Source organism: Tamandua tetradactyla, chromosome 25 (genome assembly GCF_023851605.1).
Source record: "Tamandua tetradactyla isolate mTamTet1 chromosome 25, mTamTet1.pri, whole genome shotgun sequence".
Lineage (NCBI taxonomy): Eukaryota > Metazoa > Chordata > Mammalia > Pilosa > Myrmecophagidae > Tamandua > Tamandua tetradactyla.
Genome location: NC_135351.1, coordinates 38,950,776 through 38,962,832, shown reverse-complemented (window position 1 = coordinate 38,962,832; position 12,057 = coordinate 38,950,776). Strand labels below are relative to the sequence as shown.

Below are 12,057 nucleotides of genomic sequence, written 5' to 3'. Positions count from 1 at the left end.
GTTAAGTTGAGCAGGAGAGACTGCATTTTGGAAATTGTTTAATTTCTTCAAAGTTAGAGTTTGAAAGAAAGCTTTTATAATATGAATGTGTTGGTTTGTTACTACCTGATAGCTTTTGTTTCCTTCAAAAAACGAGTCATCATGTTCACCCATTCTGCTTCCAGGTCCTCCTGCTGGTGGTGATGCAGTTTGGTCAGGGCGCTCCCCACCTCCACCTCAAGAAAACTGGGTCAGTTTTGCAGATACTCCACCAACCAGTACTCTTTTAGCCATGCATCCTGCTTCTGTCCAGGTGTGACATTTTATTGGTATTGCCTTTTTATTTGCTTCATTCAAAATATTGCTGCTGTCATTGTTTTTATACTTTGCCATTGCAAATTTTATAAATGCAAGTTCCTTCTTTTATAGAGAACAGAACTTTCCTTTGACTTTTTTTCAAGCCAATTATCACTAGAATGTTTTGCTAAAGGTTTTGGCTGCTTTTCTTTCTTTTTCTAACTTCCTAATGAAGTTCTGAAAGGTTTCCACACCTAGGAATATACTTGCTTGGCTTTCTTAGCACATTTTCCATAAGTTTGTGTTGCTTTACATAATTGCTTTCATTCAGTACATTTATATATATCATTGTGCAAAAACATATCCAGTAACCTGATTATAATAAATGTGTAGTTTGCTGATGAGTTCGTGACGATTTCTTATATTTATACATCCACAAAAAGCAAGTTTTGTTTTCAAAGATAAGTAACCTAGCAACCGTGGTCCATAAGATCATATAGATAGATACTGTACTGAGGAAAAAAATGTTTCATTACAGGACCAGACAACAGTACGAACTGTAGCCTCAGCTACAACTGCCAATGAAATTCGTAGGCAATCCAGTAGTTACGATGATCCCTGGAAAATTACAGATGAACAAAGACAGTATTATGTAAATCAGTTTAAAACCATTCAGCCTGATCTAAACGGATTTATTCCAGGTGAGTTGTTAAAAACAGAAGTTCTTTTAGATGTGACAGGAGAAGGTCTCAATTTCATAACCTCAAAGACATTGTATTATTCGTCATAAATTACATAATTATAGAAGACAATCCATTTGCAAATCATTTGTCTAAAAAGAATTCATAATCACTGGGAACCCAGAACATACCATATATATATGAAGTCTACCTTTTTCCTAGTGAAAAGCATCTCATGACTCTTACCCACACTTTATTCTTGGATGTGTAAATTCAGAATAACATTAAACACTGCTGTTTTTAATGTTTCAGGATCTGCAGCTAAAGAGTTTTTTACAAAATCAAAACTTCCTATTCTTGAACTTTCTCATATTTGGTAAGTTGCAGTATGCCATTAGTTGGGTTATATGGGTGGCTTAAAGGAGTTTCCAGCAAGTAACTTAGAACCTTAAAAAACTGAACTATTAAACTGGTTTCTAGTCCTTATTGCCAGTACTGCCTCAGGAAAAGAAATGAGAAATAGAGTTACAGTAGTTCTTTGCAAAGCACTAAAATTCTTTGAGCTATATCCGCTATTCTTGTGGCTAGTATAATGCTATCAAATGTATGCAGTAAAAGCTGCTTTACTCATATGTGGTTATATTTACCTCATTTGGTTTCTAACAAGTGTGATAAAACCTGAACCAATCATGAGCTTAAACACAGTGCTTAGCCCCCATTTAAACGCAGACTGAAACTCAGGTTAGCTGCTCTGTCGATGGGATTGGTCATTAGATTACAAATTACAACCACAGGTTGCTTTTTAAAGAATTATTAGATGAGCATAAATGTATTTAGTCCCACTTTTAATATCAATACATCCTCTGAATTTCAAGTTATTTTATTAATATATTTTAAGTAGCATAGAGTGCTATAGTAGGATGTAGGTGATAATGCCTAAAACTGAAAAATCAAGAACTAACAATATCTACTTTTATAGTTACGGAGATAAAAATAAACGTGATTGCCCTGGCATCTAGGAAATGGCAAGAACAGCAGGGTGGCATTGCTACTTTTTAAAAAAATCAAGCCTTGTAGTTCTATATGTTGCATTAAAGTGCATACAAATAGAACTTTGACAATAAAAACAAAATTTAAAAACATTTTCAAGACCTATTGCGTAAGCCTTACTATAATTAAATCCTGTTAACTTAAACTTGCATATGGGCTAAAGTTAATCTTTTTGTGATCATATTTATTGGGACTATTTTTTATTATTTTATTACAAGAATTTCAAGCATACAGAAAAGTTTAAAGAGCTGTATCATGTACACCCATGTGCTTACCACCTAGTTCTGCATTTAACATTTTGCTATATTTATTTTATTACACAGCTTCCCATCTATTGGATTTTAAAAATTACTGATTTTTTTGTACTTTCTCTGGGAAGTATTTCTTTTTTGAAAAATAAAGAGTTACAAAGTGAAATTTGATTATATTCATAGTAAGTTTGTCTTCTAGGGAACTCTCAGACTTTGATAAAGATGGTGCATTGACACTGGATGAGTTTTGTGCTGCTTTTCATCTGGTAGTTGCTAGAAAGAATGGCTACGACTTACCTGAAAAACTCCCTGAAAGCCTAATGCCCAAACTGATTGATTTGGAAGATTCAGCAGGTAAGATTGAGAGCTGAAGAAAGCTGATTGCATGCCTTGATAAATATGACATGCCTTTTTCTTTTTCTTTTTTTTTTAACTATTTTTATTGGGAAATAGCCACGCATACACATCCAACCAATGGCTGACAGTATGATCACACAGTTGTGTATTCTTCACCATGATCATTTTTAGAACATTTACATCACTCCAGTAAAAGACATAAAAGAAGAAAAAACAACTCATACATCCTATACCCCTTATCCTTCCCCCACATTGACCCATAGTATTTCAATTTACCTAATATTTGCTTTTTTCTCCCCCATTATTTATTTATTTTTTAATTCTTTTTTTTACATACCCTGGATAAAAGCACCAGACACAAGGTTTTTACAACCATGCAGTCACATTATAAAAGCTATGTAGTTACACAGTTTTCAAGAATCAAGGCTACTAGAGGATAGTTCAGCAGCTTCAGGTACTTTCCTCCAGCCGCTCCAATACACCATAAGCTAAAAAGGGATAAAGGGATATCTATATAATGTGTAAGAATAACCTCTAGGATAACCTCTCAATTCTGGACACCTATTCTTTTTTTTTTTTTTTTTTTTTTAAAGACAGAGAGAAGGAAGGAAGGAAGGAAGAAAGGGAAACATCTTTAAACATTTTCTTGTTTTATTGTATTCTGTTTCTCCGTTTTTGTTACATGGGCTGGGGCCGGGAATCGAACCGAGGTCCTCCGGCATAGCAGGCAAGCACTTTGCCCGCTGAGCCACCGCGGCCCGCCCTGGACACCTATTCTTAAAGCAAAACCAAGATAGATGTAAAACTATGCTTAGTAAATTAAGAATGTCATCAGGGACATGCAGATTTGCCATCAGAATAGAATGTACAAGCTAAACTTGTATTAATGATTTGTCTTATTTACTCAACTTTAAAAAATACGAAAGAAGAATATATACAGACATTTTCCTTTAAAAAGCCAAACTTATGCAGGCTCTAAAGACATCTGGAAATTTTGCGTTTGGTTTTTAGATAATGCTGTTTATCTTATTGATGAGAAGGAGAGGAAAATGGAGTCTTATGATGCTGGATACTTCTTAAATATTCATATTTATCTGTAGCTTTCTGAGAAAAGCAAAATACTAAAAAAAATTATATTTTTCTGAGTAAATGAAAGGAAATCTAATGTTAAATTCCTAATGAGCCTAACTAAAACCAAATTATTGTTCTCAGTGTTCCTATATAAATTCTCTTTGGAATATAATGACTGAAAGAATGTTATACTTTTGGAAGGGAAGCAAAATCTGGATTTGACACTCACAAGGGCATTTATCTGTCAGGTAGAATCTCTTTAACCCAGAAATGCTGATGGGCTAATTTATCATCTGAATTATACAAAAGAACCAAATGGCTATAATCACTGGTAGAAAGAGATCAGTCTTCTAAATCAGGAAGCTCAGTTTGCTTCCTGTTTTGCTAATTACTCCGCGACTTTGGACAAACTCGAACCATTCACTATTTTCCCCTGGTGTTTCTCCACCTGCAGTGTGGATTTGATGCTGTTTATATTTCAGGACCTGAACTGTGTACATCAAACTCTGTGGAATTTACCAGTAGATTGATGACAAAATTTAGTTTAGTTTTAATTTTTTAGCAAACATTTTTCCATGCTAATCCTAGGAATTTTCTTGTCTCAGAAATTGTTAAGCATCAGTTAAGTTCTAGCTTGAGCTGTAAGTTAAGTATCTTTGTTAGTTCATTTTGCTTCAAAGTGTATTGATTTTCTTAATAAATAAAACAATAGCAACTTCTCTGTTTAGCTGATTTGATAGTAGGAAAGAAATTGTGGTATCTTCAGACTCTATCTCACTGATTTAAACATTTAAATCAAGCTTAATCGGTTGTGTGTCCTTTTGGGGAGGCATGTCTGATTCTGTTATCTGTGACATTTAAATAGATGAATCTGGCTTTTGTGTGTAATGTGTTTCTTTTTCTTTTATTTAATTTAAATAAAGTCTGGTTCTTTGTAAATTTTGTCTGTTGCCTGAATTGTAAGCCTGATGGTTTAGAAAGAAGGTCTTTCTTGGGCATTAGTCTTTTCATCTCGTTTTTTACCTGTTAAATCTGTTTAGCAAAGGGAGACTGATTGGTTGCCTGTTTATATCATACACTCCTGTTTTGACTATAATTTTAAAGATATCATGGACTCAGGTAGTTTTTCCCCACCCAACATAATATATGTTTCCTGGTCAAGTTGATAAATAAACATTTTGGCCACACAATATTAAATCCAATTGGTTTTGAATATTCATAAAAGATTAATTTGGGGTGGGGGAAACCATATGTAAAATAATCTTTTTTCCCCACCTGTCATAGACCGGAGATTGATGTTGCAAAGTTCTTTGGCTATAGAAATAGTCCTCTTACAGTTTGACTGGGGTTTGTCAATATCCCTATATATCATTATAAATAGCTGTGTTTATAGACATTATAGTTAAAGGGGGAAAACCTAAACCATTTCTTTTAGCTCCCAGGAGAATCCTAAATAGGTGCTCTTTGGGTCTTTCTGAAGGCAGGCAGAGGTGGGCTTGCCCTTCCCTGCCCCTCTCATAGTGTCCTCCACCTGCTGTTTGTTAGGGCACACATCACCCTGAATCCTGCTTCTCTTTTTCTCTTTCTGCCGCTACACTCTGAGCTCCTTAGGAAAAGAAGATGTTTCATCATCACTGTAATAGCCTCAGGACCTGGAACTTTGCCAGGCATGTAGAAGGTTGCTCAGTGAATAATGGTGAATTAATGTTAAATGCCATTTTCAAAGTAGGATATATTTTTCTTCACATATTTGTGTCTTTGAAAAGGCAGTCTTGCTGTCACAAGTCAATGATATTAGAAAACACTAAAAAATAATATTAACTCCACAAGTATTCTATACTTATAATTTAAGTAGCTGTCACAGGTTAATTGGTGGTAAACAATGGTGACAAGTGGCAGCTGCTTGAAGTAGTAGCAAACTAGGCTTTCTGTAGGCACATAAGACTGGTGGGGTAGATTTGTTTTTTTTTCCCCCCACATTTGAACAGGCTTATAGGAACAGGTAAAATAGAACAACTAAGGATTGTAAGTAGAGTACTTATGTGAACCTGAATTTAAATACTTAATACTTACATCAGCACTGAATTTGGCAGCCAGAGAAATTGAGGGAAACTTAGTTTTTGTTGTCTTACAAAAGAAAGCATACAGACATTTATCTGCAGAGACAGCTTTCTGCAGATAAATTCAAGAAAGAATGGTTCTTTTAGAACTAATCTGACCTGCCAGCCTCCCACAATACCATACCTTAGAGGGAAAAAGCAGGTGGACGTATTGCAGTGCTACACAACTTGTACTCAGTCCCTGGAGAGGCTCTTCCTTTGTAGCACAGTTTCAATTTTACATGTATTTTTGTATCATTTGAGAATCACACTCTACCACCCCACACATCTGTTTTTACATGAGTGTGATCCTTTATTTTATTCTTCTTGTAGGGGGGGCATCTTACACTTCATCAGGTATAGAACTACTGCATTCTTTATCATACAAAGTGCTCAGTAATATGGACATACTTTAACCAGTTCTCTTTTGATGAATTTTATTCAAAAACAAGAAAGTTGTTTCTTGGCTTTACCCTTAGGCATACTGCAGTGGGCATACTTATCCATAACTGTTTGTTTTGTACAAAGTACCTAGGATCTTTGCTTTTGAAAATTTGAGAACTTTCTGGGTAAGGAATTAATTCTCACTGACCTACACACACACACACAAACATGCACACACACACACATGCCTACACATTTTCTAACCACATTCTCATTTCTTCCCAGATCATAGGGTATTGTAGCTGACAAATTGGTACAATTAAACTGCAAAATTAAATTACAAATATTGGCAAAGATGCACTATTTAGTAAAATTGGTTGAAGTAATTAGAACTGCTCAAATCCCTGGCAAAGACATTAACAAACAAGGCTAGATAATACCTGTAGAAGAAAAGCTTCACAAAGATGTTGACACAGAAGAAATTTTTAAAGACTATGGTTTAAATGTCAGTGGATTAGTGAGGGTCCTTGGGAATAATTAATGGTACCCTTAATTATTTTTGTAGAAATGACTTTTTTCCTTTACAATCATGCTATGAAAGTTGAAAGTGACATGAAAGATGCCTCTCTGGTATTAGAAGAGCTCCATGGGAATGAGCCCTGTCTTCTTACTCAATCCTGTCTTCTAGAGCCTGGAACTGTGAGGTCCTCCATCAGTGTTTACCGAGTACAATAGTGCTTTCACTAATTTTGCCACCACCTTACACAAAAAAATTTAACATGGTTCATTCTTTGTTTTGTATACTCAATTTTCTGTGTAAGATTTTAAGGTAAAACCCCAAATTATTTTCTTTTTATGAAATTTGGTCCTTATTTTAAGGGGACCAACTTTAAATGGGTTTCTTCCATTGTTAGCTGTTCTCAGATAATGGAACCTCCTATATATCTGGAGGTTATATTCTTGGATTTAATAGCTGGGTAATATAGTGTATAAGATAAAATGTTAGCCACTACTGCCAGAAAAATTCAGCAGGTAACAGTTAGTATTTGGGGTGAATGTTTTGTTTTCAAGCCTTGTTTGACACATTTTTACTTTCATGTTTCTTTTTAAGCCTTTGTTTTTTTTATTATTAGAGAAGTTGTAGATTACAGAACAATCATGCATAAAATACCGATTCCCATAAACCACCGTATTATTAGCACCTTGCCTTGGTGTGGAACATTTGTTAAAATTGATGATAGTATATCTTTGTAATTTACTATTAAGTATATTCTGTGATTTAACTTAGGGTTAACTGATTGTGTTGTGCAATTCCTTGAATTTTTTTTCCCTTAGTACCATGTATGCACCCTGTAATTTTTTTCTCTTAACCCGTTTTCACATAAAATGATGCACTGCTGTTACTTCCATTCACATTGTTCTGCTGCCATCGCCACCATCCATTATCAAAACTTTTCTGTCATCCCAAATAGAAAACTCAGGACATTTTAAGCCTTAAGCCTTTGGTTTTAAGTTTAAACTAATAGACTTCGACATAGGCCTTCTTAAGATCTGCTTACTGAGTTAAGTTTTTTCCAGAGGGCTGGAAGAAGTGGAGTTTGGGAACAGAACTTAGTTTCTTGCTGCTTATAATATCTCTCAAGAGAAAACAAAGCATATCTTAAATTCATTCGTTAACTGCTTTCTGCATATGCATTGCTTATATCCCTGCCTTAGAAGTATGAATGAAAAGGTACTATTTGTAGTTTTCCTTGAACATTTAAAATTCATCCAGACCTCTTTAGATCATGTTAAATATTTTTCTTATGAGAAGAATATTCACATTTCAGCTAAATAAAAGGTGTGGTTAATTTTGTCTTGATGAAACTGTTACAATGAGGCTGGAGCCTTCAGTCTTTATGAGTGAAGAACCCTTCCTAGATTGGATTTGCTGCTTGAAAGTAACGTAAATTTTAACCATAGGATTTTAAGGAATGCATATATATCCATAAGATCAGTAATAGCATAGTCATTTCTGAAGTAATTTTTTGGTATATAAATTGTAATACTAAGAAAATAAGAGAAATCTAGGATGGGATTTCTATAATAAATATATAATATTTATTAATAAAATGGAAGCTCTTAAGGAAAAGGTTGTTCAACAGGTATGTAGTACTAAACTGAATCTGTAGAACTTTTCAGATTCTTTGAAGGATAGAAAGGTAAAAACAATTGATAATGTGTTTATTTCTAGTGCAGTTCAGAAATGCAGTTTGCACTCATTTAACTTCCGTTACTACATTTTAAATATAAGTTGACAGTACATTATATGGTCATACCGAATTGTCTCTTCTACAGTTGCTTTTATACACGAAAAGATTTTGGGAGTGGGAGCCCATTGTGGTTAACCTTCTTTTTTCTTTGTATTTTAGGTTTTAAACTTTAAAAAAAACTTAAGCCATGTGAACCATATCCTTTCTGCTCCGTCTTTCACTGTTGCCCATGCTAAGATATTTTCCCCCCATTTTAATTGTTGAAAATAAAATCAAAAGAAGATTATCTCATGACAACATGAAAATTATATGAAATTCACATTTCAGTACCCACAAATAAAGCTTTATTGGAACCCAGCCGCATACATTCATTTACACAAATCTAACACTGATTTCATACTCTGGGGACAGAGTTGAAAAGTTATAGCAGAGACCATATGGCAGAGCCTTTAGTGATATCTGTCTGACTCTTTAGAGAAAAGTTTGTTGATCCCTGAAATAACTGCGAAAAATCTGGCCACGCACAGCAAAACAGAGGACTAAAACAGCTTTTTCAGATAATTGTAATAATCTTAGATGCTATACAAAAAAACAAATGGTAATTTCTGGAAGGTAAATTGCAATGTAAAAGCTAAAATCATATCAGTAATTTTTTTTTTTTGCCTCGTTATATTAAAGTTCATGGATCTGTCTTGCACTTTGGTTATTTGTAAAATATCAGTATGTTGAGTTACACAGATCTTCTGAATGTTGATACTTTATTATAAAATTTCAATAGAGCACATTTGTTAACATCACAACCCATCTTATCAGAAAGGTCTATAGTATTAGAAAGCTCTTGAGCTCATGGCCATGGATAGAAACTTTCCAAAATTCTGATTTTTCCTTGAAAATTCACACTTTGTCGTTAGTAACAAATACAGTTGAATCCCTTGAAAGGATAGGCTCACTTCATTTTTTTTTTATTGAGATATATTATATATTCACATGCCGTATAATCATCCAAAGTGTACAATTAGTGATTCACAGTATCATAAGTGAGCATTCATCATCACAGTCGATTTTTGAACATTTTCATTACTCAAAATAAAAAGTAAAAATGAGCACTATAAACGGCCCATAACCCCCCTATTGTGTGTTTTTTGTCTTTTTTTTTCTTACTCATCTGTCCATATACTGGATGAAGAAAGTATCAGGCACAAAGTTTTCATAATCACTTGAATAAAACTTAAAAGCTCTATAGTTATTCATCTTCAACAATCAAGGCTGTTGGATTATAGTTCAACAGTTTTAGGCCTTTCCCTCTGACTACTCCAGTGTGTCCAAAACTGTAAAGGGATGCCTATATACTGCATGAGAATAAACTCCAGAACGACCTCTCGACTCTTTGAAATCTCTCAGCCACTGAAACTTTATTTTGTTTGATTCCTCTTCCCCCTTTTGGTCCAGAAGGCTTTTTCACCCCCACATTGGCTGGGCCAAGCTCATCTCCAGGAGTCATGTCCCAAATTGCAAGGGAGATTTACACCCCTAGGAGTCATGACCCACCTAGTAGGGGGAGGGCAGTGAGTTTACCTTTGTCTTAAAGAAAGAGGCCACATTTGAGCCACAGAAGAGGTTCTTTGAAGGTGACTCTTAGGCATAATTATAGGTAGGCTTGACTTCTCCTCTGCAGGAATATGTTACATAAGGGTGAACCCCAAGATAAGGGCCTGTCTCATCAAATTGGCAGTCCCCAATGCTGGTGAGAATATCAAGTCTTTCCAGGTGGGGATATTTAATATTTCCGCCTTTTTACCCAGTCCGTCAAGGGGACTTTTGCAAATACTTTAAAATCTTCTGCCCACATTACTCTGGGACGTACTGGGGCATCACACCAACCTGTACAAACGAACAAGATCTCACTCCCTATTCAGAGTTCCTTGTAATTATGGTGTTTGAATAAGCTGACCATACATCACTTCATTAATCTTGAAAAAATCTGCCTGATACCCAACTCTAAGAAATTACAGTTCATTAGCTACTCTTTCAAGAAAAATGGTGTTCCATGAGAAAAATGACCTGTGAAGCTTACAACCAAATCACGGGGATTTTGCCTTGAGACAGCCATTATACTTGAGGTATGCAGTGGCAGTGCTTTGTATGAGTCTCCCATTTTGTCACAAAGAATATTAGAGGTGTTTTCAGGGCTGAGATCTAATAAAATTGATAATTTTTACTACCTCTTCAGGAGCGTTCTTCAGTGAAGCTGGAATGCATATGTATTTTTAATCTCAGGTTCCTGGGGGTAAGGAGCACAATGACTAGTATATTTGAGTGTCTCTATCTTGGTTCTTGCTAATAAGCTAGTTAGCACCATTGCATTCCCACCATTAGTACAAATGTCAACACAGGGAAAAAAACAATAATTTTGACTTTTCAGATCCTCTAAAAGAATCTCAGGGACTTCCAAGGTTCTGTGGCCCACAGTTTGAGAAGTAGTGCTCTAAAAAAATAACCATGTTAGAATAATTATAAAGTGTATTTATTTGGGTAAATAACATTTTGGTTCTCAGCCTCAAGAGAACTGAGTGAATCAGAGAGGTTGCCAGAATCTATCCCAAATCCTAACTTCCCTAAGGTAGGAATGGGGTACAGTTTGACCCAAAATTTGTCTGTGGAAGACAACTTCGATGGGAACTGAAGTCTCAAAAACAAACAAACAAACAAACAAAAACCAGGGTTTCAGATTGTTCTAGAATGACATTTAAAACTTGAGTAATATAATCTGGTCTTAAACAATTCTTTTGAAAATTAATCCTGTAGTTAAATTTCAGTTCTTTTATTTTTCTTCAATGCTCAACTTCTTTGGGGAATGTCTAAAAGATAAGCTTATTTATTCACCTTCCTTTTGAGAGAGCCTCATTTTCAATGAAGATCAGATTCATAGCCACAGTCCTCCTTCCTTAACTTCCTTTCCCTTTTGTTATCATGAGAAAAGAAAATCCCAGGTTTTTGTTTCCACCGAAAAATAATTTGCTGCTCCTATTTATCATGGATAACTTTTACATTAGTTCTTTTCAGAGAGCTTTAAGAGGTCTTAGGAATCTGAAACTGTCTTCCCTCTTATGGGTTCTCAACTACTCTGACATTCTTATTGAGAAGGAACAGAATTAAGAAAGAAAAATTCCTGATCTTAGAAAACAAAATTAATCAAAATATGATGCTTGCACAGTGGTATGACTATAAAGGAATAATGTCAGCAGTAGGTAAAGGGGCACGGAAATACTTTGAGATAGTCATGTTAACTCAATAGGGAGAAGGTCATATTTTGAGAACTTTTTGAAATATTAATAACTTTGATTCCAGGTGTTCTTGGAAAATGACAGTTCCAGTGAATGAATTCAAGTAAAGAACTCAGAAAGCATCTCATTCAATAAATTGTTGTTGTCTAAGCCAGGCACTGAAATTTGAAAGATTTACTTCTGAATAGGTTGGAAGGTTAAAACTTATACCTTGCTGGGTTTGGTGGCTGCTGTATAGGAACCTGAAGTATAGAGGTAATATTTGATGGCAGATGTCTTCCTTTTGGTGGAGAAACTCAGGCACTGTCTTATTCAAATTGCCCATGGTTAAACTGTGAGCTAGTGACAGATAT

At 34.9% G+C, this 12,057-nt stretch overlaps 1 protein-coding gene across 8 annotated transcripts in view; it reads left to right on the top strand.

The window, feature by feature from the left end:
• The window catches only part of REPS1 (RALBP1 associated Eps domain containing 1), an 87,325-nt gene that overhangs the window by 46,553 nt on the left and 28,715 nt on the right, over nt 1–12,057 (top strand). For 7 of the 8 annotated variants that reach the window (XR_013168540.1, XM_077143300.1, XM_077143299.1 and 4 more), the window contains exons 5-8: nt 165–292; nt 815–977; nt 1,269–1,332; nt 2,457–2,611. Coding sequence is in view for 7 of the 8 variants with exons in the window: in XM_077143300.1 (XP_076999415.1) it covers nt 165–292; nt 815–977; nt 1,269–1,332; nt 2,457–2,611 (510 nt within the window). In the remaining variant the exon portion in view is untranslated. The remainder of the gene's footprint in view (nt 1–164; nt 293–814; nt 978–1,268; nt 1,333–2,456; nt 2,612–12,057) is intronic. The other variant, XM_077143303.1, reaches the window with a different exon arrangement.